Consider the following 26,888-nt stretch of genomic DNA (forward strand, 5'->3'; position numbering starts at 1 on the left):
TGTTTGTAAATATATATTTGTAATAGTAAACAGCATAGCTAAAAATTCAAAATGGTTTTAAATAATAAAAAAAAAACACAACTAAAGGTAATAATGCTAAAACTTTAAAACAATCATACTACTAAAGCCACATATTCTCGCAAATGCCCAGTGTCCAAAAAGTAGGTAGTATAAAAAAGCAGCCTGGGTCATAAAACTTTTATTCTCAGTACATGTATAAGTGGTCTAAAAACAAAAACATAGTTCCATATAGTATCTTGATCTAAATAAATCACAAAGTTCTAGGTTACTAAGTAATATAAAGTATATAAATGTTTTCTTGCACATTTTTAATACTTAAATAATTTAGGTTTGATTATTTAATATTATCAATCATTTGTAGAATCATTTGTCTCCAATCAATAGACAGGTAGCCCCCAAAAGACTTATTATTATTATTAAAACATTCAAATATCTATCCAAAGATACAGCTCAAAAAATCATTAGAATAGCTTGAATTGCTTCAAAATCTGGGCAAGACAGTTAAAGATCTATTCTTGATTGTTTGTTCATTTAGAGTGAAATTATAAGTTTCAGACTTCCAAAAGTCGACTTAGAAACTAAGATGTTTGAATCTGACCATCGACTTACAAATGACAGAGTGACCATCAGTGTGTAAATAGCAGAAAACGGTTTTCAGTAAAAGCTAAAAATATCATCTGCCTTGAAGTTAGACAATAGTGTTATCAATTTATTTGAGATAAAGCAAAAATGCATGAAAAGTGTGAATTTTGTATTTGTAATTCTCATTAGAAGTACATATTTGAGCCGCGTCACGACAAAACCAACACAATGCCTTTGCGACCAGCATAGATCCAGACCATCCGTGCAGTCTGATCAGGATCCATGCTGTTCCCTTACAAACCCTATTACAAGTAGAGAAACTGATAGCAAACAGCATGGATCCTGATCAGACTGCGCGGATGCGCAGGCTGGTCTGGATCCATGCTGGTCACAAATGCATTACGTTGGTTTTGTCGTTATGCGGCTCATTTTGTTTTTTTAACAGTCATGAGAGGTGAGCCACATGGTGAATGCAATCGACAGTTCAAACATAAATAAACATTTAAATGAGCACCTAGTTATAGATAGAGCTATTGTTATTGTTTGGTTAATATTGACCAGAGACATTTCATTAGATTATGTTGCTGACAAAATATCTAAGCTCTATCCTTGCACTTTCAGAGGAGAAGGTTTTTTAAGTTTTTAGATTATGTACATAATGAAAATCAATACCCCCCCCCCCAGCCAGGCCTATTTTGACCAAAGGGCTATCTTTTGAGCAATCTTGGTAGAGGTCTACTACACAATGTTTCACGCCAAATGTCTAACCTGTAGCCTTTGTCAATTCACAGAAGATGATTTTTAAAGTTTTTACTAATTATATATATATTGTTTTATTAGATGATGATGCGCACAAAATATCTGAGCTCAAGGCCTTGCACATTCAAAGGAGAACATTTCTAGAAGCTTTTACTTTATATACATAATGAAAATTATTGACCCCCGAGGGAAGCCAATTTTGACCCCAAGGCTATAATTTGAACAATTTTTGTAGAGTTTCATTAATGATGCTACACACAAAATATCTAAGCTCTAGGCCTTGCACTTTCAGAAGTAGATTTTTAAAGATTTTATTTTAAAAATCTATTTTTAGCCCTTCTTATCCAGATATTCAATGACGCAGAACTGTTTGAACAATTTTAGAAGAACATCCCAGGAAAATTTCATCAAATTTGGTTCAGTAGTTTCTGAGAAGTTGTTTGTATAAATAGTTGACGACAGACGCACAGATGCACACCAGACAAATTATGATCACAAAAGCTCACCTTGAGCACTTTGTGCTCAGGTGAACTAAAAATGGTTTAACTTTAAGTAAATTAATTCTTTCAGTATAATTTTATACATTGCTTGCAATGTATACAAAGTTATAAGCTAAATCTCCACAGGCGTTACAGATTTATCCTCTACCAAACAACATCCACTTCCTGATAAAAACCGCTATAGAAACTAGTTCTTCATTCTGCAGTATTGTTACATTCCGACTACACATCATTAAAATATTGTTTGCAAAGTTGTTTTAATGCTTTGAAAGTTCCAAATTGTTCATTTTCATAAAATAATACATTCCTTTATAGAAAACAAAAAATAACAGTTCATTGATAAAATCGTAGTATATACCTACACATTAAACTTCGCATACAAACATGCTCTTGCAAGCATGAATGAATACATCGTAAATAAAGTCATCAGAATTATATAAATGAGACGAAACATCTAACATAGATATCAAACCAAATTACTGATTTACATTTATGCTTTAAAATTGTCCTAAAATGGTATGTAGCTCCGTAAAACAAAATTTACACAAACAACAAAGTATACTGGAAAATGTTGTTTTTTTGGTTTTTTTTAAGACTTGGCAATTATCGTGGCTTCGAAAAATAGAAATTTCGTAAGGTATTCTTTTGAATACCATTTTACACCTGATTTAACCTTTCACTTTTGTATGCCTTAGATTTTTAAAAAGAAATATGTGTCCACTACACTATATTTTATGCAAAATAAACAACATCTAGTCTTTGTTAATACAGAGAAGATAATTTATTATAAGTTTTTATTATATACATATAAGGAAAACCTATGACCCACATGGCAGGGCTAATTTTGACACTAGAGGCAAAATGTGAACAACTTTGGTAGGGGACCTATAGATGATAATATATATCAAAAACAAGGCTCTAAGCCTTGTACCTTCAGACCAGAAGGTTTTTTAAGTTTTTACTATATGAACAAAGTGAAAATAAATGACCCACAAGGCGGGGCCAATTTTGACCCCAAGGCTATAATTTGAACAATTTTGGTCGAGGTGTTATCTTTTGCAAAATATCTATGTTCTATGCCTTGTGGACCTTTACAAGAAGATTTTTAAATTTATTCTTATAATTCCTTTTGGTTGCCATGGCAACCAGATATCTGCATGGAATCAAATTCTTTGAAGAACTTTGGAAGCCCTTCACCCAAAGAACAAGCCTGCCAAGTTTGGTTAAAATTGGATAAGTAGTTTTTCACAAGAAGATTTTTAAAGTTCACTATATAATGTATATAAAACACACACACATGCAAGCACACGCACGCAAGCACAGGTGAATCGCTGGATTGCACTGGCAACAGCAGTGGCAACGTCAACATTGCCGTAGCAATAGATATTTTTTTCCCTTAGAAATATACAACCTTAAAAGATCATTGAAATTATGATAAAATTCCTAAGAAACTACAGCTGGCAAATACACCTGTTATGTCATCATAATAATATTATTAATCACAACTTTAAAAAGATGATGAAATTCTAAAAGAAAAAAAACATGCATTGTTTAAATGAATTTCTTTCTTTCTAGTATCAGTGAATCTTTCTTTATCCATGTACCAATTGTGGCCCTTTTAGTATGAGTCATTTGTGTGACCATATTTTCATTTCTGTTCTCCATTAGATTCTTGAACTGTTAAGCTGGTTACCCTAACAAAGACTTGAAATAAAGAGACTTTAGAAGATGAACATCATCTTTGTCAAAAATCTTCCGTATTGCTGAGATACTGCTGCTTCCAAACAAATCCCGACATGCCTTTATCCTTGATATTGCAATGGGTAGACTGAAATATTAAAGCATTTACTATAAAAAATGGAATGTATAGAAAATACTAACTTTCAATGTTTCCCTTCATCTAAACCAGGAAACAGTTTTGATATAATAACTTAATACCGGACTACAAAATTGTCAAAACACCCATTTTCATATATTTTATTTGACCTATGACCTAGGACAAGCATTTCCTTCTGTAAATGTGACCTTTGACCTGGTTCGAACACATGACAATGCTTCTCCTACTCAAGTAATATTAAAATCATATTAAAATACATGTAGAAGATCCAGATAAGGTCTGGACATCTCATTATCTCTAGTAACCTTCACCATGCATATATATTGACCTAGATAATGCTGGCTTTATGAGAACATTAGTTTTTATAACTGAAACTATTATCAACTAGAAGGGTTTTTGTCACAAAACTATGTACGGTCACTCATGTGAAGTTTCATTGAAATCCCACAAGTAGCTAGACCTGTGAAAGCCAGACAAGATTTTTCTATTTATAGCTCTGAAGGCCATTTTGTGCAGCAAAGGAGAACATGCCGGTACCGTGCACAACTTGGGATGATACTGATCACTCCTGTTAAGTTTGGTTGCAATCTCACCATTAGTTTGACCTGTGGCAGGACAAGATTTTTCTATTTTTAGCTCTGGCAGCCAATTTGTGCAGCGAAGCAGAACCTGACAGAAAAATGCACAACTAGGGATTGTACTGATCACTCCTGTAAAGTTGGTTGAAATCCACCAGTAGTTTGACCTGTGAGGGGTGGACAAGCTTAATGCGGACGGACGGACAACGGACAGACGACCAGACAGATGTGCCACTTAAATGGACTAAGGGGCCATTTTTTTTGTTATTTTCTTTTGTTTAATAGAGGGCCATGGCCCCATATTCTATTGTTACAGAATGAACTTGTTCTGTTTACAGTTAGATGGCCTCCTATTTCTCTTAAATAGCACCAACGGACAGACGACGAAGGCAAAAACATATGTCTCCCAATAAGTTTGGGAGACATAAATACCATGATACATATCAATCAACAAGTCACTCTGACACTCTTTATATTATATAATAACTCTGTAGCTTTTAATATAGGGTTTAGGCACGTTTTTCCGTGTTATAACGTCTGCAGAGTCCCTAGGAACGGTTGGTGCCCGAGCCCGGGAGGGCGAGGGCTCCAACAGTTCCGAGGGACTCTGCAGAGTTTATAACACGAAATAAACGTGCGTTGACGCTATTACAGCATAAAATGTTAAAAAAGATTCATGATGTATATTTAATACAAAACACAATACGTAAAATCCAATGTGCTTGGACGGTATTTTTCCAATTCTACATGTTTTACGTATGCGTTTTATTTTTCCGGGGCGAACAACTTGGGAAATACAAATGCTCAAACCGTTCGAAAATTCGAATTTTAATTGATTTAACAAAGCTTAACATTGGAGATTTATTAACTCAAGAAAAAAAACATTAAATTACTCTTCCCAAGACATAACATGACCCTCAGAAATTCCTAGAATGATTTCAGATTAACGGTAGAAAAAAGATCAGTGACATCAGAATCGTTCTTTTTTTTTCAAGTACACAAGTTTATAAAAGAATATAAAAGAATATCAGGCACTAAACATTATTCTCTCAAAGAAATATAAAGAGCATTTATCAATATAAACATCAATAAAACATTTTCTCATATTCATTTTGTGTTATCTTGTTTTGTAAGTTAGTGGGAGGGGTTAATCTGAATGACAAATATTTGTTTACATTGACAACTGTCCGTTTCTTAGAAAGGGCGACAACCAACTGATTAGCTGCAATGTCTATACGCCATATTTCCGGCATATTAACTTGAATTTTTATGCTGCTCGCCGTTATATGCGATTGAGGCCCTGGAATATAACAAGTGCGCAAACAGGCAATATCGTTATTTCTTTTTTGTTTACTGGGCCCTGTATGTATTGCGCATAGGTAAAACCGGGCTATTATAAGAGCGCGTGACTATGTTAATGCATGGTTTTGGTCCTGTTATAACATGGGCAAAAGAGGGAAAAATAGCCGATTTTATGCTATAATGTTGGATGAACACCTCAGCTTCCTGTCAGTGCATTATTCAGGGACCTAGGTAAAACCATTAACCTTCCAAAAGCTATATAGATAAACTCCTCACACATAAAAGTTGCATGTTTGTGTTGTCAAGTGGTTTGTAGACAGTTAAAGCTATGATTGGAACACGATGACGTTTACATTATATTGTACGGTCACATGAGATAATGGGCTGTGCAAGTTATTCATTTAATATATTTTGCATTTTTATTGCAAAATAGAAGAATAAAAGTGAATATGTATAAATGTATACATTCATTCGAGTAGCATAGTGGTAAGAGACTTCAGGTTATGAAGCGCTCTGGGTTACTAACTTCGGGTTCAAATCTTTAATTGTGCACACTTTTATCAAGTGTGGGTTTAACTTTCAGAATATATTTGTATGAATCCATTCTCTTCCATTGCTATCTATTCAGTCATTTATTTACCCTAATTATCGAGTAGGTTGACTTCACCTCAGTCTGTCGAATGTGAATCTGTGTAAAACTGTATAGCTTTGTGTGTACTAGTATATTAAATTCACAAGGAACTGAAATCCTGTTAGTTGAAAATTATCTAAAGACAAAAGTTTAAAAGGAAATACAAGAAATGCCTTTTCCAGGATTTGAACCAGGGTCTCTACACACATGGAGTGAACACTCTACCACTTAGCTATTATGCTGAACAGCTGAAAAGTTAGTAATCCCAGGATATTTCGATCAAAACAGTAGCCACTAGAGTATTAACAAGATTTTTCTATTTTTAGCTCCTGTGACTTAGTTTTTCATTCGAGATGACCCCTCTTCGAACTCATCCAAGCAACTATCTAGACAAGCATCCTGACCAAGTTTGATGACAATTTAGTAAAAATATGACCACTAGATGTTAACAAGTTTTTCTATTCATTATATGCCCAAAAGTTCCATTTGGCCCACATTGTTCAAACTTCACAGGATGATTGTCCATATTGGGTAGAAAACCCCTATTGATTTTTGGGTCACAAGGTCAAAGGTCACTATTATCCAACACTGAAAACAGTTTCCGGAGCATAACTTAAGTTCCATTTGGCCCACAGTGTTCAAACTGCATAAGATGATTGTCCATATTAGGTTGAACACCCCTATAGATTTCTGGGTCACAAGATCAAAGGTCAAGGTCACCTTTACCTTAAAACTGAAAACAGTTTCCAGATCACAACTTAAGTCCATTTGGCCCACAATATTCAAACTTCATAGGAGGATTGCTATTTGAAGGAGGTAACACTTTATTTAATTCCCATGTCTTACAAATGCTTCATCCTTACTCTTGTAGTTCCTGTCACCTAGTTTATCATCCGAGATGACCCATGTTCGAACTCACCCGAGCAATTTTCTAGACAAGCATCCTGACGAAGTTTGATGATGACTGAGGCAAAAATGTGACCGCTTGAGTGTTTACAAACAAATGTGGACAGACAATGGACATTTGATGATCCTAAAAGCTTTCCCTGAGCTAAAAATCAATGACCCATGGGGCGGGGCTAATTTTGATCCTAGGGCTTTTATTTGAACAAACTTGGTAAGACATCTACTAGAAAATGTGTGTAAATATCAAAGATTGACAGATTCTTTTGAAGGGCTGGCTTGTCACTTGTTAGAGGTCATCTCATGTGTAGATTTCATGTGTGTTGTTAAACAATGGCAACATGATGTTATGTTTATTTGTGGATGCTATTTTGTTTTCACATATGTGAGCAAATGTTCTTGCACTGTGAAATTTTGACAATCGGCGATGAATTTCATTTCATTTTCCTAGAAAGTAGCATGTAAATGCTTACAAAGTATCTTACCTTCCAGACCTTAAAATGTGAACACATTTTTTTCCCTTCCCTTTTTTTTTTTGGAAAAAAAAAATCAGTAAAACAAAAGATCAAAGAATTGCCTGATTGATTCAAAATAAAAGTATTCTTACTTGATAAAAAATGTTTGGTATTCACTACATTACATTATAAGCTGTATTAAACTTTGAAATACAGTTACTATCTTTTCAATTAACCCTTTCCCCCATGAGCATATTGTGAAAAATGGCCATTTTCACTGAAAAGCCTCCTCTTACAAGTTTAAACTGCTATGAAACTATGAAAAATGCTTCAATACTAATCAAACTTGGCACAAATGTTAAATGGACCATTGCCTTTGTAACGACATGCTCAGTCTTAAATTTCCTGTTACCATGGCAACGAGGGGACATCTCAAAATTGCCAAAAATCACTATTTTGCCTCGATTTTTTCCATCAAAATTTATTTCAAAGTGCTGCAACTTCTCAAGGGATTGAGATAGAGTCAAAGGCTTTTCAGCGTTGGTTACACGTTACCTTATGATCGACCTGGGGTCATTTTAGGCCTCTCACAAGTCCAAAATTTTCTTGGCGATGAGGGGGACTCCGCCCCCCCTTCAAAATCCCCCAAACAGAAGGGGGCACATCACCCTTCTGGCAACCCCCTGAAGTATCTTTTGGATGGGGGGCGGCGCCGAAAAAGTGCTCACTTTTTTTAGCAACATTTCTCAAACGAAAACATGTGTTTGGGGCCCAAATAGGACATTTTTTCACTATTTCAGGCCTAAAAAAAGGGGAGGGGGGTCAAAAGTGCGTTGTTTCGCGTAAGATTTCGGTTAAGCATTAGCTATTTCTGAAAATATAAAAAACATTTATAATTTCAAATCATAATAATAATCATGGTGTGAATCATAATGTGCTTAGATCATTTCATGAATATCCCTGCAAGGCAAACAGCAGTCTCCCTAGAGGTCATGACCTCAAATCATTTCATAAGATTCTCTGAAATGCACACATCTATCTTGCTAGAGGTTATGATTTTCATGACTTGTGGTTTTTAAGGAGAAGATTTTTAAAGGTAACTATATAACCACATGCACACATGCATGCACACACATATACATTGAGGTGGCATAGAAATATCTCTCCTATACTCAGGGGTGAAAAATGACTTATGATAACTGTAAACTCCTTACTTATTCTCCTGCAATTGATCCATAACATCTTGAAGAGCTTTCTGTAAGTGATCCCCACTGTCACTATCCATACCTATAAGGTATAATTTATATCTTTAATCATAAAAATCTTGTTAAAACAGGATAAAACTTAAGAACTTGCATAGAAAGCTTACATGAGATCCATTACAAGCAGTGGTCAAGAATTCTCCAATACAGTAAGGTCAATACTTCACATTCAAAGCCATCCAAGGTTACATTTTGATACTCAGTAGTGTTCAAGTGAATCAAGTCTAAATATTAAAGTAAACAAGAGTTACTAATGTCCCCGACCTCAGGGAAGTTTTATATCAAGCATAAAATTGTGCTATTTCAAAAGATTGAGGTATGGATCTCAGGACTGTCAGTCCAAAATTATGATCAATGCTAGATCTGCAAATGCATAATAAATTTATTAAAGAAATAAAATGAAACACAGAATTTAAACAAGAATTTTCAAAATCCCTAGTTATGGACGGGACACAAAATATACCATATAAAAAGACTCTGTTAACCTTTGACCTCTAAGTGTTACCTTGACCTTGGAAGTAGAGGTGCAGGTGTTGTACTTGACATATCGTCTTATTATTGTGACTATTTGTGCCAAGTTATTTTAAAAACCCTTGAACTATGAAGAAGTTCTAGATCGGACACAAAATATACACTATAACCATGTAAATTTTTTACCTCTAGGTGTGACCTTGATCTTGGAGGTAGGGATGCAGGTATTGCCCATGACACATCGTCTTATTATAGTGACTATTTGTGCCAAGTATTTTCAAAATCCTTTGATCTTTGAAAAAGTTATGGACCGGACACAAAATATACCCTATAACAGACTATGTTAATCTTTGACCTCCAAGTGTGACCTTGACCTTGGAGGTAGGTGACCTGTTGTTGCGCATGACACATCATTTTATTATTGTGAACATTTGTGGAAAGTATTTACAAAATCCCTTCAAAGATAAGAAAGTTATGGACCTGACGTGACATATACCCTCAAATAGACAATGTTGACCTTGAATGAGCAAGTGCGACCTTGACCCTGGAGGTAGGGGTCTGGTTGTTGCGCATGACAATGGACTTATTATAACAAACATTTGCTGTAAGTTATTTCAAATTCCTTTGATAAAGTTATGGACCAGACACAAAGTGTGATGGATGGACAGACAGACAAACGGAGCCTATTTCTATATCCCCCTTTTTTCTTCGAAAAGGCGGGGGACAATAAATTCATACATTCTAATCTCCCTTTGTAATATATAGTTTATATAAGGATTGACCTTGACCAGAGGTAGTTCAATACTACGCTCTGCACATAACCTCAGTAAAATAAATATTTCTGTAATATTTCCTACAATCAGTTTAAAAGAAGCAGAGCAGACACAACATTTTGATATTGATACAAAATGACTAAGTGTGACCTTGACCTGCACATCGTCTCATTATGGTTAACATTTCTCTCAAATAGTTTCAATTTCCTTCTACCGGTTCAAAAGATACAGACCAGACACAAAACTCCTATATAAGTCAATATATATAAATCAATTAATTAAATTTAATCTTAGGTCGTCCAAACTTGTGTTCTACACATCGTCTCAATATAAGTAATATTTCTGCCAAAATTTTCTAATTTATTTCATACCGGTTCAAAAGATGCAAAGCAGACACAAAATCTTGATACCGATACAAAATGACTTAGTGTGACCTTGACCCGAGAAAGGTCAAACCTGCGCTCTGCACATCATCTCATTATTATTAACATTTCTGCCAAGTAGTTTCAATTTCCTTTCACCAGTTCAAAAGATACAGATCGTACACAAAAACCTGCTAACAGATGGACAGATGGACAACCAGGTGCATAACAATGAAAGCAGAAATTTTTTCGTTTGCATATAAAAATATAATAAACGTTTTTCTTATCACTTCTTTTGTTTTATTATCATTTATACTTTTAAGTGACAGTAAGGTAGAAAGTAGAACAGCCCAATACCAGAATCCGTAGCAGAAATAATCTCCATTTGAAAAAAATTATGTTAGCAATCTCCCCTATTTTGTTTTGTTAGAATCAAATAGTTTCTGTCTGAGCAGTGTTTTCATTGCCTATTTAACATCAGTTTATCATTTCTGATGCAAGAAAATTAATGACTTTGGCATACAACCTTTGTGGTGAATTTCTATGCATCAATACTCCAAACTCAGTGTTCAATTTTTGTTTTGTTTGTTTGTTTCATTTTACGCCTTTTCCCAACAGTATTTCAGTCATATAGGCGCAGTGTTCAATAGGCAACAAACATCACTCAAACCATTATAGTTTTTTTAAATTAAATTTGTACAAATTTTTCTACTAACTATAACAGGAAAGTATTATTCTTGCATATCAGACTGGTGTTTCTATTAGTTTTACCCATGCTGGAAATTTCACCTGGAATGGGGGGTGCCAGATGAGTCGCGTGCTGTATAATGGTATGCTTAGGAAGATTAAATTTCGCCGTTATGAATGAAGTTTTAATTTCATACTCTGTTGTAAGAAAATAGTTTCGGGTGTAATGACATAAATTTCCATGGAAAATTGTTATATTAAGGTAAAGAATTTAAAATATGATGGACTATGGTAGAATATGCAAGAAAAAATATCTAACATATGTTGCGGCTAGGATTTGGGATTGGAATATCCGTCCCTCGGAGCCCCAGGGCAGGTTCCCAAGGGAACAGATATTCCGATCTGAACCACAACATATGACAGATACTATTAAGCCTTGTGCTAGACTATGAACAGTATACCTCCACTCCTATGATCTGTTGTAGGTGCAGTTCCACTCTCTATTATTTCTTTAATGTCAAACTCAATTGCTATCCATATATTCTGCATGTCTTCATTCTCCATAAAAGTCACCAATGCATTTTCTAGCTCACCTATAAAATGATTTATAGTGACAATCTTTATCCTGACAATAAGCATTAATTGTAAATTTAATACAATGAAATAGTTTCTGGTATGAAAATAACAAAAGAAGGCAGCCAACACTACATACAGGCTGTCCATCAGCATGTTAGGAGAGATAAAAGAAAACATGGAATAATCTTTTGAATTTCCTAGAAAAAATCTTGAATAAAATAGAAATATTTGAGTACAAAATTATGATATGTAACAAGTTTGATACCAGTTTAAAAGTAATTAATGACTGTGAAAACAAAGAATGCATTTAAAATGTGATCCATATCAGGTCAATATTTTGTACTATCACGATAAAACTAGGAATAAAAGAAAATACTAGGTGCACTTTAATTAGCAAAACGTAAAAAAAATCTAGACGTAATAGTGGAGATCCTGTTACATATAGGTATGACATAGTTATATAGGGATGACATAGTTATATAGGGATGACATAGTTATATAGGGATGATATATAGGGGTGGCATAGTTATATAGGTATGATATATAGGGGTGGTATAGTTATATAGATCCCAGGGCTATTATTTGAACAAACTTGGAAGACACCCATTTGAAGATTTTTCTTGCTTAATATCCTAAGCTCTAACTCTTTGAGTTTTTTAAAAGAAGATTTTTTTTAAAGTTTTTAGTATATACACAGGAAAATCAATAATCCCCTGGGTGGGGCTTTTATGTAGACATCCACTAGAAGATGTTTCATTCTAAAAATCTAAGCTCTAGCTTTTTGGCTTTTTTAAAAGAGGATTTTTTTTAACAATATACACATACGAGGGGTTATCCAAAAATTTGTGGACTTTCTTTGTTGCGTAAAATATATTTGAGATATTAATTTGAAATTCTTACACTGCTTAGAAGAATTAATAACAAATAAACACAAAAAAATTCATGTGAGTAGCTTTTTACATTCCAACAATATTTAATTTAACATAAACACATGTCGGCGACAGCGGCGCACTCCAAAAAATATTGACGTCAACGTCATAATATGAACGTACAACTTGTGCTTCACCTTTACGCAGTCAATGACGGTTACTGCTTCTCAAAGTAATGTCCATAACTAAATTTCTTATGCTACTTTAACACTTATGATCGTGAAATTTTCTTTTCTCTGTTTGTCTGCTGATTCTTATCAAATGTTTTTGTAGGTGTCATCCCCAAATTACAACCAAAACTTATGATCGTTACATGATCGCCAATTTTCTAATTACCGCATGTATGCATTTTCCCGTTGTAAACAATAAAGGCGTTTCTATCGATATCAACAAAAATAAATGTAAATGACGTCCAATATTTTAAAGAATTACTTAAATGTCATCATAGAAGAAACATGTTCAGCGGGTTTTCTATGTTATTTTTTAGTTATTTTAGCAAGAAATATATGATGACTTACTGCGTTATTCTACCGTGCGCCGGGTGCCGTGTATGTGCTTATTTAAAAGCAATATAAAATCATTATTTATGTACACAATTGACTGTTCCTTTCAAAATGTGTTGATAATATTCTACAATGTATGCTGATAAAATTTCATTACAATACACGTTGACGTTCAAGAGATATTTAAAAAGTCCAAGAAATTTTTGAATAACCCCGTGAACATGTATAAGGAAAATCACTGACCAGCCAATTTTGACCCCAGGGCTTTTATTTGAACAATATAAGTAGAGACCCATCAGAAGTTTTTTTATGCTTAATATCTAAGCTCTAGCTCTTGATGGACAGACACCAGATGAATTGTGATCACATAAGTTCACCTTGTCACTTTGTGACAGGTGAGCTAAAAACTTTTAAGGCATGCACTTACCATTAAGTCTTTCTGCTATTTGAGATTCCAGTCCAGAAGAACTAGAATTATAGCTTGATCCTGCACCTCCTGTCACATATAGACCACTCTCTAAGTAAAAACAATAAAATGAAAATGCACTTCTTAAAAAAATAGATATTAACTTTGAGATCTCTGTGTAAAGTGTTGCACATTGCAAGTTCAGATGTACAATTAAAATTATAACAGCCATGAACCAGAGTGGTAAATTGTAAACAATTTATAATAATAATAATAATAATAATAATAATAATAATAATAATAATACTAATAATAATGATAATAATAATAATAATAATATTAATAATAATGATAATAACGACTTTATTTAAAAGAGTCAACACAGTTATACAATCCCAGTCTTGCCAAATTGAGCCTCTATCATAATATACATATTATATACAGTTACAATGAATTTACAAACAACAAAATATTAACAGATATTATAAAACATATAAAAACAAAAGAAGAAAAAGAAGTAAACAGTTTGCAACATGACATTAAATTTATCAGCAATATGTGTGATTTAAAATTACAACTTATCTTGAAGCATTTGATTCCAACCAGAGGACAACCTTTTTAAATAATTATTTTTGATTGTTTTTAAGTTGGTGGAATTTCTAATATTTAAAGGTAGGGAGTTCCAAACTTTTGAGCCTGAATACGAAAAAGATTTTCTGCAGAACTCAAGTCTAGGTTTTGGGACTGAAAGTAGTCTTTGATCATAGGATCTTAGTTGTATAATTTCTGTATTTGTAAGAAGATTTTGTATACTATCAGGGAGAAGATTGTTAATGGATTTGTATACTAAAATGACCTTTTTATAATTAACTTTTTCAGAGAATTTTACCCAGTTAAACTCTAAAAATAACTCATCAGTGGGTGTATCATAGTCTTTGTCCAATATTGTTCTTGCTGCACGTTTTTGAAATATATACATGTCATTTAAAAGTTCCTTACTGCAATTTGCCCAAATAGTGCAACAATAGTCTAAATGAGGAAGAATGTATGCATTAAAGAACATTTTCCTAACTTGAAGATTTAGAAATTGTTTTATTCTCATTAGTAGATATAATAGTGAATTGCATTTATTCAGTGTCATTTTTGGACATGTGTTTTCCAGTTCAGTGTATTATCAATGTGGACTCCTAAAAGTTTTTCCGTTTTTGAGAATTGTATGTTTTCATTTTGCAAAGTGTGTTGAGATATACCTGAGCAATGTTGTGTGATAATACAAGATAAAATATTATTTTCTTTCTTAGTATAATATCACATCTCATAGGGAAAGGATCTAGACAGCCGACATGTTAATATTTTTGTGCAGCAATGGGTTGTTGTAATTCAATGTTGCCCATCAGTAAAGCACCTTAGTATTTTAATGTTAGTAGGACTTCTACACTAAGTTAATTACAAAGCTTTACAAAGTAAGCCAATATTGAAAAAGAATCTCTGTAAATGACACTGAGTTTATACCAACAAAATATAATTGTTTTCATTTTACTTCATTCTTTTCCAGTTTTTCGGCTAGCAATTTATTGTTAGACTATAGTAATCATTTTTGCAAGATGGAAGAAACCTAAGCTACATGTATTTCACATTTGCAAATAGTTCTACTTGGCCTAATTTTACAATACTACTATGCATTAACTGCTTATCCAGCTGAAATTTGAAAGGATGGCTATCACATTTTATTAGTATTATAGTGTCACATTCTGCATCTCAGGCTTTCAAAGACAAGGACTTTCAACATAAATTGTTTGTCTTTATATAAATGCATTCTTATTTATTTATTAAAATCTATTTAAAAGAAGAATTTGTGAAAGTATTTAAATATTAAACAAGAGGGCCATGATGGACCTTATATTGCTCGCCTGATTATTGAGGTTCTGAATTAATATTGTTAGCAATGAATGAAAGGCAGACAATATGCATAAACTTAAACTGATATCATAAAATTCATATCTGCCCCTGAAATTAAATTATGTTAATAAGGTTTTTCCATTATACCTTTTATGTGCTATGACCTTTTGTTGACCTCAGATGATCCATATTCAAACCTGAACTGGAAATCATTGAAACAACCTTTCTGACCAATGTTCAGGATATTTGGGCTAAAAATGTAACCCCAACAAAGTTTTTCCATTCTTTAGTCTGTGTGAACTAGATTTTGACCATGGATGACCCATGTTCAAAGCTGAGCTAGAAATCATCAAAACAAACTTTCTGACAAATTTTCAGGATATTTGGGATGAAAATATTACCTCTAGCATGTAAACAATATTTTTCCATAATTAGGGTTATGTGACCTAGTGTTTGACCACAGATGAACTATATTTGAACTCATACAAACAACCTTTCTGACCAATCTAGGATATTTGGACCAAAACAGTATTCTATAAAGTGTTAATGAGGTTTTTCAATATTTGGGCTTTATGACCTACTTTTTACCCAAGATGACCAATATTAGATATTGAGCAAAAGTCATCTTAACAACCATTTCTAACCAATTTCCAGGATATTTCGATTAAAACAGTAGCCTTTAAAGTGTTAACGCTATTTTTGCACATTTGGGCTGTGTGACCTAGTTTTCAACCCCATATTTGAAACCGGTTGCTCTCATGCACAAAAAACAAGTAATATTGTAAACTACTAACAAAAGCAGATATAAAATAAATGTAAATATTTAACTGATATCACAAATTCATATTTGTATCTCAAAAAGTGCATCATACATGTGAACTCTCCCTATTTAGGCGGGAGACTCCCTCTTTTAGCTGTCAGATATTTGAATATTTTTCTCAAAATAAGGGGTATTTTGGCAAAATGGAAAATTCTCCCTCTTTTTGATAGTTAAATTCCCTTCTTTGTTCATATGAATTTATAAAATCTCCCTGTTTTTGAAGTAAATTCTCCCACATGGCTCTTAAAAGAAGTTCACATGTATGGTGCATGTGTAAAAACATTAGTGGTTGCTATTGCTAAGGGAAAACATTAGAGTTTCAAAAGATGTGTACATATGACCACCTGTGGCTTGGCCAGTTTTTACCCCAGGGCTTTTATTTGAACAGACTTGGTAGACACTCACTAGTTCATGCTAAATATCTAAGCTCTTTGGGTTTTTAAAAAAAAATTTTTTTTTAAGTTTTTACTATATACATATTATAAGGACAATTAAATAAACCCCTTGGGTGGGGCCAATTTGAACCCTAGGGCTTTTATTTGAACAAACTTGGTAAACACTCACTAGAAAATGTTTCATGCTTAATATCTAAGCTCTAGCTTTTTGTTTTTTTTTAAAGAAGAGTTTTTAAGTTTTTTTCTATACTCATATAAGAAAAATTAATGACCCCTGGGGCCACCCAAATTTTGACCCAAGGGCTTTTATTTGAACAAAAAAGGAAATACTTATTATAAAATGTTTCATGCCAAACATCTCAGCTCTAGCTCTTTTTTAAAAAAAAGATTTGTTTTTGAAAATCAATGACCCCCTGGGGCGGGGCCAATTTTGACCCCAGGGCTTTTATTTGAACAAACTTGGTAGACACTTACTAGAAGATGTTTCATATCAAATATCTAAGCTCTAGCTCTTTTGATTTTTAAAAGAAATTTTTAAAGTTTTTACTTAATATATATAAGGACTGGGACAGGGCCAATTTTGACCCAAGAGATTTTATTTGAACAAACTTAGTAGACACCACTAGAAGATGTTTCATGCTAAATATCTAAGCTCTAGCTTTTTGGAGTTTTTTTAAAAGAAGATTTTTAAGTTTTTTCTTTTGGTTGCCATGGCAAGCACAGTTCTGCATTGAATACAATTCTTTGAACAATTTGCAAAGGTGACCAACAAAGGAACATTCCTGTGAAGTTTGAATGAAATTGGCTCAGTGGTTTATGAGGAGTTGTCGTTTAAAGTAAAAGTTTACAGATGGACGGACAGACCCAGGACAAATTTAGATCAGAAAAACTAACCTTGTCACTTTGTGACAGATGAGCTTAAAATGGTGTACTATGGTCCAGTGATAAAGTGCCAGCCCAAAAATCAGCAAAAATGGCTTTTACACCCTTAGCAGATATATTGTGTTACATAATTTTAACATATAATACATAAAGTATTGACTGTGACTGTTCTTGCGTTTCATATACTCAAGTTTTATTTTGTGAACATTTATTTACTTTTTTAGAAGCAAATTATGAAACCACTATTTTATGATCATATTATTCTTACCTTGTGGTTTTCTGTTGGACCAATAAGAAGACTGTTTGGATGGTAAACTGAGCTTTGGCATTATTTCCAACATTAACTGTGGCTCTTTAATAAAAAATATGCTAAATTAAATAGTCTTCATACAATATAATTATCAAAATATTCACTGCATACCGGTAACTAAAAACAAGAACATGTTTAGTAAACACAAATGCCCCGGCTCAGATTCTTGTCAGAAATAAATTTTCAAAAAAATTTAACCCATTCACTCAGTTATTGATAGAAATAGTGCAAAAAAAATATTCAACACAGTTATATAGCTCCATCACATTACACAGTTCTACATTCCTGGCATGAAAGTTCCCATGGTAAACTTCAATCCATTCATATTACATGATGACACTAGATCGCTCGCTATAAAAGGTCACAATCCTTCAATGCAGAAGTATATAATTAGATCACATTGGATCCAACTGCATGATTTAAACAAGAGCCACCACAAGGCGAGGTCAACGCTAGACTTTTTTACTTTTTCTAAAAGCAAACAAATAAACAGTTTAAACAAATCTTAAAAAAAGTTAAGTTTTCCTTTTTTAATTTTAATAGGTCTGTCTAGTCACACTAGTTTTGTCCAAGTAGGAATCATTTCCATAAATAAATGACAATAATCAAAATTCAATCATTTGACGGTCAAAGTCACTTTAAGGTCAAGGTCATATCTAAACTATGCTACATGTCTGTTTTAGTTACAAGTGTTGTTTTGTACACAGATGAATCAAATCCATACATAAATAACAAAATTATGAGAACTTAAGAAAAATTCAATACTTTGACCTTGACAAGCCTACGGTCAGTTCAACCTTTCAGACAATCTTGTCCAAAATGTTGTTTTGTCCAAGTATTAATATATTCCATTGATTAATTACAAAGGTATAGCCAATAATAGCAATAATCAGTGAAAATAAAATACTTTGACCTTCAGGGTCATATTATATGAGTCAAGGTCAATTTGAATTTGATATACATGAAGATCCTGACCTAAAAAATGTTGTGTCTTAATATGAAGATTTATAGCCAGTTACAGATGAAAAACAACAAGAGAAATTCATTAATTTGACCATCAAGGTCAATTTAAGGACAAGATCACATCTAAATTATTCAATTTATTTGTTTGGTAGTAAGTCTTAAAGACAATCCACTCAAAAGCCACATATAGCAAAAGACAAACTAAATTGGACATTAAAGGTAAAGGTCATTTATGGATGAAGGTCAATGTTAGTCTGGTCTACTGAAAGGTCTTGTCTCAAGGGTTGTTGTGGTTAAGTATGAAGACAATACACCAATACACCAAGAACTTAAAAAGTTATGATCAAGGTACAAGTTTGCGGACAGAAACGGCATGCCAACATCACTTTAACAATACCTCTATTTTTTTTCCAAAAAAAAAAAAGTCGAGCTCAAAATAGTTGTTTATGTAAGTCCACTAAGAAATGTTACAAATTGCAAAATATCTAGCTCTGGGCATTGCAGATTTCACAAGAAGATTTAAATATGTTTTCCTATACAAGTCTATATAAACCAAGTAACCCACAGACTCAGTTGGTGCCAATTTTGATCCAAGGGTCATGAATTAATAGATTTATGTAACTTTTGTATAGGCTACGTTCTAAATATGCTCTGGGCATTTTAGATTATATGACATGTTTACTATACATGTATATATAAGTCTATGTAAACTCTTCAGGTGGGCCCCACTTTGAGCCAAGAGGCATGATATAAACAACTTTGAGTATTGCAGTTTCACTTTTAGTCTACATAAACTGAGTGACCCCAGGGCGGAGCCAATTTTGACCCATAATTTATTTAACTTTTTTGAGCACCACAAAGATTATGCTTCAAGCTTTTTATCTAAACTTTTCAGAACTTTAATTTTTAAAGTCTATTTTAAGCTCTCATGACCTACTTTTACATCAGACTGGTACCATTTAATTTATAGGTGGTCATCTAAGGATCATGATTGCGAAGGTTTGTACAAATCCACTTAGTGGATAAGGAGGAGTATTTTTTTAAATAAATTGTTGATACCCAGGAATTACACACACCGGTGAGCTAATAAAAGCATGTACATTTATCAAAATTGAAATGAAGGAATAAAGTTGTTTTGCAGTGTTTCCATTTTACCTGTCATTATGTGCCTTTTCTTTGCTGTCAAGTTTTGCAACTGTTTCACTATCTCTGTATCTGCAACCTGAAATGTATCAAACATCTGATGAAAATCACCAATCAGTTAGTAATGATAACTATTCTTAATATTTTGTTTCTGGGTGTTGTATGCTTTAATTGTATTTTATTCAATATTTGTACAGATCAACAATGTGTTCTTCTATAGGTGGCATTAGAAGTAAAACACCGCATATTTGTTTAACTTCTCTGCAATATATTGACTATAATTTTACAAGGAACTCTCAAATTTCTTACTATGAACAAACACTGAATTTGCTTCTTTGTAGTTGATATTTACTTTATTGTTTAGCTGAAGTGCAATTTGGGTCTTTTTTCACCAATAGCATATTTTTGTATAGCTGGTATAAAATAAAATCAAGCAGAAAGTATCTCTTTAAAACAGTGAGTGTATAGATTTTATTTAAAGTGAATTGGTCTATAATGGAAGGCCTGTAATACAATAAATAATTATGTTGATAGCATTTTATATCATACATGAGAACAAACCATGAACGAATTAAATTATAATGTTTTTTAGTTAGATATATGATTTGATGAAACATATTCATACATAGCAGATAATTAATTGTTCTAGCACAAAACATTATTTTACATTAATTTTATCACACTAAATCAAACAATTTTTTCCCAAACAATATTTCATTAGAATATCTAAATGAAATATTTCTACTATTTTAATCAATATCTGAAATGTGCCCATGGTAGAACAATCCACTTTAAAATCAACATGAAAACAAGAAAATTGATTTTAAAACATTATTTTGAGTGTATCTCATTATTGATGCCAATGGAAGTTCTGCAGTTGCAAATTGCTTTTATTTTAGTTTAGATTTCAAGTCACACAAACATTGTAAAGGTTACTATCAAGGCAGAGGAAGAAGACTTCAAATATACTGTGAAATTTGGTAAGCTGATGCACAAAATATACAAATTACAAAGTTATCATATACATACATAACCAAATGACTGAGTCTTTGTTTGGAAGTAGACTATCTTTTCTGGTAAACTCCCTGGCTGCCGTTTCTGTGTAAGTTTAACACGCTCGATGGAATTTAAGCTCTCTTCTTCCCAAAACATAAGCTCGTGTACTGGTTTGTTAAGTTGTCCCCTGTACAAACACATACATTCTATATCAATGATCATCAAAAATTCCGACATTTCACCAGGGGACTCTTCAACAGCATGATCAATCTTTCCTTCTTCTGATGTATGAACAATCATCTTAGTCCTGCCCATAAATATTGGCTGATTAAATACCATGTTGACAACATCGCTAATTTTCCCTAGATCATCAGTGCATCCTTGATATTTTATAGTCAGTAAGTCCCTCATTGTATTGAAACATGTCCTGGCCTCTTCTGCTTCTGACTTCAGCTCAAAGAAAATGTTTGCCACATCTTTTGATACATTGTCCAAATAAGAAACTACAATGCAATCTTTTTCTGAGAGACCTTCAAATGACTGCCGGGAAACCCATCTTAAAGACTCGATTCCGATTTGCTTCTCAATGAAGTTACGAAATATCAGACCTTCCTTAAATAATATAGTCATTTCTCCATCCTGCTTTTCAACAGAATCTCCACAGAAGGTCCAGTATGAAATTTTGTAATCAGCAACTTCTGGATCTGAAGTAGCCATGACATTCAGGTATCTGTAGACAAAAAATTAATCAAATATGTAACGGTAAAATGTCTTGAGATAATATGAATAACAAGATTGCCATGATGACCCTGAATTGCTCACCTGATGAGATAAATTTCTAACAAGGGCAACATTGTCACAAAATACGCCTGTCACAAAAGCTTTTGTCAGAGATGTGGGCATTATAGATATGCATATAGGAGATATGCTTTGGGCAATATCCGGACAATATCTGGATATTTTATCATCTGAAATGACTTTGACCTCGCAAATATTAAAATAAATTACATGTGTCACACTTGTAGTCATGATAGTTATGATTTGTGTTTCAATCCATCAATAAATTATGACTAAATGGTCCTCGTACTTTGACCTCTCTATTTGACCTTGACTTTGGTAGCAGGCACCTGGATTATTTGCACAATACTTAGCTTCACAATGGTAGTCATGATAATGACCATTTGTGTATCTATCCCTCAATAAATGATGACTCAAAGGTCAGATACACATTTTCAAATTTTATCTGCACTTTAACCCCTATGTGTGACTTTGACCTTGGCCACAGGCACTTGAATTTTGCATGTGACACTCCGCCTTACAATTGTGAACATTTGTGCCAAGTTATATTGAGATCCCTTGATCCATGTAGAAGTTTTGCTCTGGAAAAAACGTTTTTCAATGACCTCTAAGTGTGACCTTTTACCTTTGACCTAGGGACCTTGTTAATGGGCATGGCACTGCTTTTCATAGTGGTGAACATTTCTATGAAGTTTCATTATAACCCCTCCATATGTGTAAGAGATATGCTCTGGACAAAATCTCATATTTTATTATCTTTAGTGACCTTTACCTTGCATATATTAACCTAAATTACATGTTTCACAACCGTAGTCATGATAATGTCATGACCATTTGTGTTTCAATCCCTCAATAAATGATGACTAAAAGGTCCAATTATTTTATCTGAACTTTGACCCCAAGGTGTGATCTTGACCTTGACCGCAGGAAACTAAATTTATCATGCGACACTCTGCCTTAAAATGGTGAACATTTGTGCCAAGTTATATTGAAATCCTTCCATGCATGTAGAAGTTTTGCTCCAGTCAAGCATTTTTTAATGACCTCTAAGTGTGACCTTGACCTTTGACTTAGAGACCTTGAATATATGCGCGACACTGCCTGTCATGGTGGTGAGCATTTCTATGAAGTTTCATTAAAATTCCTCAATGCGTGTAGAAGATATGCTCTACATCTCTGGAAATACATGTATCACCAATTTGTTACAGTGAAGTATATGGTAAGTTACACCTTTATAAAAGATAACAATAAGTATAATGCATTACACAACTTTCACACTTCTTTATGGATCCCTAATCTGGTCTTACTTGTTATCAACATAGCATCTTTAGACTATAAAGACTACAATCAATGTAATTTTGAAACTATTTTATAATTTGATAAAAAAAAAATACATATATATAAATATAAATTGTTGATTTATAGCTGAGAATTCAGTCACAATTCATATACATTATCCTATAAATAAACATTTTCCCAGGGAAATTTCATTATTTTTATGACAAAAAATCTTTTTTATAACAAATTATAAAAGTAATGAGTTTGCAAGTAACTCATAATTATATTTATCAAATTTACACAGATGCCAAAAAGACCCGGGTTTTGAGGTTGTAATGTCCAGGAGTTGAAAAGTCCTGAAATCCTCACAAAGGTGCCAGGCTTTCTCTTAATCTTTTACTGCATGATCATACTGGGATCCTATATATTACTGGACAAAATATGATGTTTTTTCGCTGTAACTTTTATTTAAAATAATAAAAAAGTATGAAATTTTACCCAAATAATTCTGGGTTCTTAATATACGTAAACATTCCTTTATCAAACATAAAATTAAACATTTGACCGTAGAAATGTGTCTTTAAGTAGGGCATTAAAAGTGTAGACAACGAAATTTACAGGACATTGTGTTTCAAAATTTTTTGAAGTCTTAAATTGAAATCAAGCAAGGAAACTACGACTATTGAATGGCAATGTTAAGATACTGGAATAAAACCCAGTATGTCACTAAAACAGACACTGCAGCCATGCTTGTTACGAAGAGGCCAATATAGGGGTGAAATTGAAATCAACACTATTAACTCAATTAACGTATTCATTCTTCATGATCCTTAAACGTATGACACATTTTGATATTCAAATGGAATTCTGTTCTTTGTCATACAGTTTCCTTTTGGTCATCATGTACCATGTTGCAAAAGCCATAGTCTCTTTTTTGTACATTCCATGTAGAGTTTCCTCCCATTGGCGTTACCCGTTTCCTTATATGTTTTTTAATTTGCATTTCTTTGTAAAAGACAACGAGATATTGTTTGTACGAAATTAAGAAATTACTTTTTATCATTAAAGTATGTTACGATTGTCTCCCGAGATAAGACTGAGAAGAATTAAAAGTAAAACCTATCTAAAATATCCCATTAAGGGCCTCAATATTCGGGCATGCGGAGAACAGATTATTCCCCCCGCATGACCAGCTCATGATATAACTAGTAAACAAATGGGTATGTTAGTAAATAAAGAACTGAATCAACAATATTGCCTGAGAGTGGTTTTGTTGTTATTTACTTTGAAATAGAAAGTGTGTGTACGATTCAAACCGGATGATTTTTGGATCAAAGCAAAAATAAAGCCTTATTTGACAGGAATAGATTTTGTCCGTTAAACTGATTGTCCGGTAAACATGAAGGATCCCAGTATTGTGAAAAATGGCCGTTTTCATTGAGCCTCCTGTTACAAGTTCAAACTGCTATGAAACTATAAAAAATGCTTCAATACTGATCAAACTTGGCACAAATGTTAACTGGAACATAGCCTTTGTAAAAGCATTTTCCTGTTACCATGGCAATGGGGGTCTTCTCAAAATTGCCAAAAATCACTATTTTGCATTAATTTTTTTCATCAAAACTGATTTCAAAGTGCTGCAACTTCTCAATGGATTGAGATAGAGTCATTAGGCTTTTCAGCACTGATTACACCTTACGTTATTAAAGATGGACCTTAAGCCATTTTTAGCCTCTCACAAGTCCAAAATTTTCTTGGCGATGAGGGGGCCTGCTGACCCCCTTCAACCCCCCAGGCACATCCCCCACTTGGCACCCCCTTGATGTACTTTTTATATTGGGGGGGGGGGGGGCGCCAAAAAAGTGATCACTGTTTTAACAACATTTCTTAAAACAAAAACAAGTTTTAAGTTCCAAAATAGGGCATTTTCACTATTTGAGGCCTCAAAATATCTTATACCAAACAAAAAGTGTTTAAGTAGTGCTAAGTACCAGTACGGGGGCTTTAAACGTTTCTCTCTTTTTTTTATTTAAAAATATTCAAAGCATTAAATAGTGTTAAAATATGAGGTAGTAAATGATCTCGACTTGAAAAAATATCACATTACGTTTTTATGTTAATGCCAGGTTAAGAGAACTTTATGTGAAATCATTAAAACTACCCAGATCTTTATTAAAATGATGAGAAAATAGAGATCTAATAACCTTTTAAGTGTTCTCGGCACAAGTCGAAAACAAAAGTAGGATATTTTTCCTTGCGTGTAGCAATTGTACAAATGGTGATAACCACCAATAAATACTACACTTAGGAATTACCAAGAAAACATTGTTAAAAATTGAAAACTCTTAGATTTAGAAACCAAAGGAATACTGGTGTCTTCACAATAAATATTCAGGAAAAAATATCACGATATTTTTTATGTTAAGTTTTTATGTTCATGCCAGGTTAAGAGAACTTTATGTGAAATCGTTAAATCTACCCATATCTTTATTAAAATGATGAGAAAATAGAGATCTAATAACCTTTTATGTGTTCTCGGCACAAGTCGAAAACGAAAGTAGGATATTTTTCCCATAGGAACTCTGGCACAGGACCGCATATTGCGGCGCATAAATCCGAATCCGTACCGGCTTTACACTTAGTTTGTCCGACCTTTGAATATCTTTTCATATTATGCGAGCGGGTGGTCTTTAATTATCTAATCTCAATTTAATATAATCTGCTAATTTAAAAATCAGTCAAATATACGGTATATTGAAAAAAGAAAAGGAGTGACATCCGCCATTTGCCGCAACGTGGCGTAAGTTATCCCCCTTGATATGCTTGATTTTTGTTTAAATTTTTCTAGTAATGAATACCAGATGAGTGCCTAAAATATTTATCTATGGATCGTGTTTTAATATTCCTTTTTTCAGTTAGGCAAAACCAGTTTGACCATATTACTAAAGTGTCTGTTTTCTCCATGTTAACAAATCAAAACGCGAATACACCCGATATAATGCCGCCTATACATGTCAACACGTGTAAACAATAAACCGTTAACGTTATATCCGGACGATACCTCATAGTTGACAAAAATAACGGGAACAAAATTCTGAAAAAATAGTAATCAATTGTAGCCAAAGGGGGAAAACTCATGCCGAAAACGTTGCGGCAAATGGCGGATGTCACTCCTTGTCTTTTTTTATAATACCGTAAAATTTGACCAGTTTTTAAAGAGACAGATTGGGTTCAATTGATAATATATTTTTTGAGTCCATACACTCGGACAATACTAAAAGATATTTAGATGTAGCAGAAACGTTTTTAAGAACCGTTACACGATCGAAAATATACGCCGCAATCTGCGGTCCCGTTCTCGAGTTCCTATGATTTTTCCTTCCGTGTAGCAATTGTACAAATGGTGATAAGCAATAAAGGGGAGTAATCATTTAATAAATGGATTGATTTCGGCGCCAGTCGAAAACGAAAGTAGGATGTTTTTCCTTGCGTGTAGCAATTGTACAAATGGCGATAAGCACCAATAAATACTTCACTTAGGAATTACCAAGAAAACATTGTTAAAAATTGAAAACTCTTAGATTTAGAAACCAAACGAATACTGGTGTCTTCACAATAAATATTCAGGAAAAAATATAACGATATTTTTTTATGTTAAGTTTTTATGTTAATGCCAGGTTAAGAGAACTTTATGTTAAATCGTTAAAACTACCCATATCTTTATTAAAATGATGAGGAAATAGAGATCTAATAACCTTTTAAGTGTTCTCGGCAGAAGTCGAAAACGAAAGTAGGATATTTTTCCTTCCGTGTGGCAATTGTACAAATGGTGATAAGCAATAAAGGGGAGTAATCATTTAATAAATG

The 26,888-nt window shown here is 33.2% G+C and overlaps 1 protein-coding gene across 4 annotated transcripts; it reads right to left on the bottom strand.

The window, feature by feature from the left end:
- LOC132731798 (uncharacterized) lies at positions 1-26,888 on the bottom strand. Of its 4 annotated transcripts, none has more exons than XM_060718060.1 (9): positions 26,393-26,479; positions 25,544-25,585; positions 20,979-21,675; positions 19,962-20,028; positions 17,802-17,885; positions 13,559-13,627; positions 11,585-11,716; positions 8,783-8,855; positions 1-3,690 (listed from the first exon to the last, which is right to left on the bottom strand). In XM_060718060.1, the coding sequence occupies exons 3-9, from the start codon at positions 21,660-21,662 to the stop codon at positions 3,552-3,554; spliced, it is 1,248 nt and encodes a 415-aa protein (XP_060574043.1). In that variant the 5' UTR covers positions 21,663-21,675; positions 25,544-25,585; positions 26,393-26,479; the 3' UTR covers positions 1-3,551. The 4 variants fall into 4 exon arrangements, with proteins under 4 accessions (XP_060574043.1, XP_060574039.1, XP_060574041.1 ...); XM_060718056.1 differs by having other exon boundaries at positions 13,559-13,648; positions 26,393-26,475; XM_060718058.1 differs by lacking the exons at positions 25,544-25,585; positions 26,393-26,479 and adding an exon at positions 26,777-26,888 and having other exon boundaries at positions 13,559-13,648.

Source organism: Ruditapes philippinarum, unplaced genomic scaffold (assembly GCF_026571515.1).
Source record: "Ruditapes philippinarum isolate M1 unplaced genomic scaffold, ASM2657151v2 ctg63_1_1_1_1, whole genome shotgun sequence".
NCBI lineage: Eukaryota > Metazoa > Mollusca > Bivalvia > Venerida > Veneridae > Ruditapes > Ruditapes philippinarum.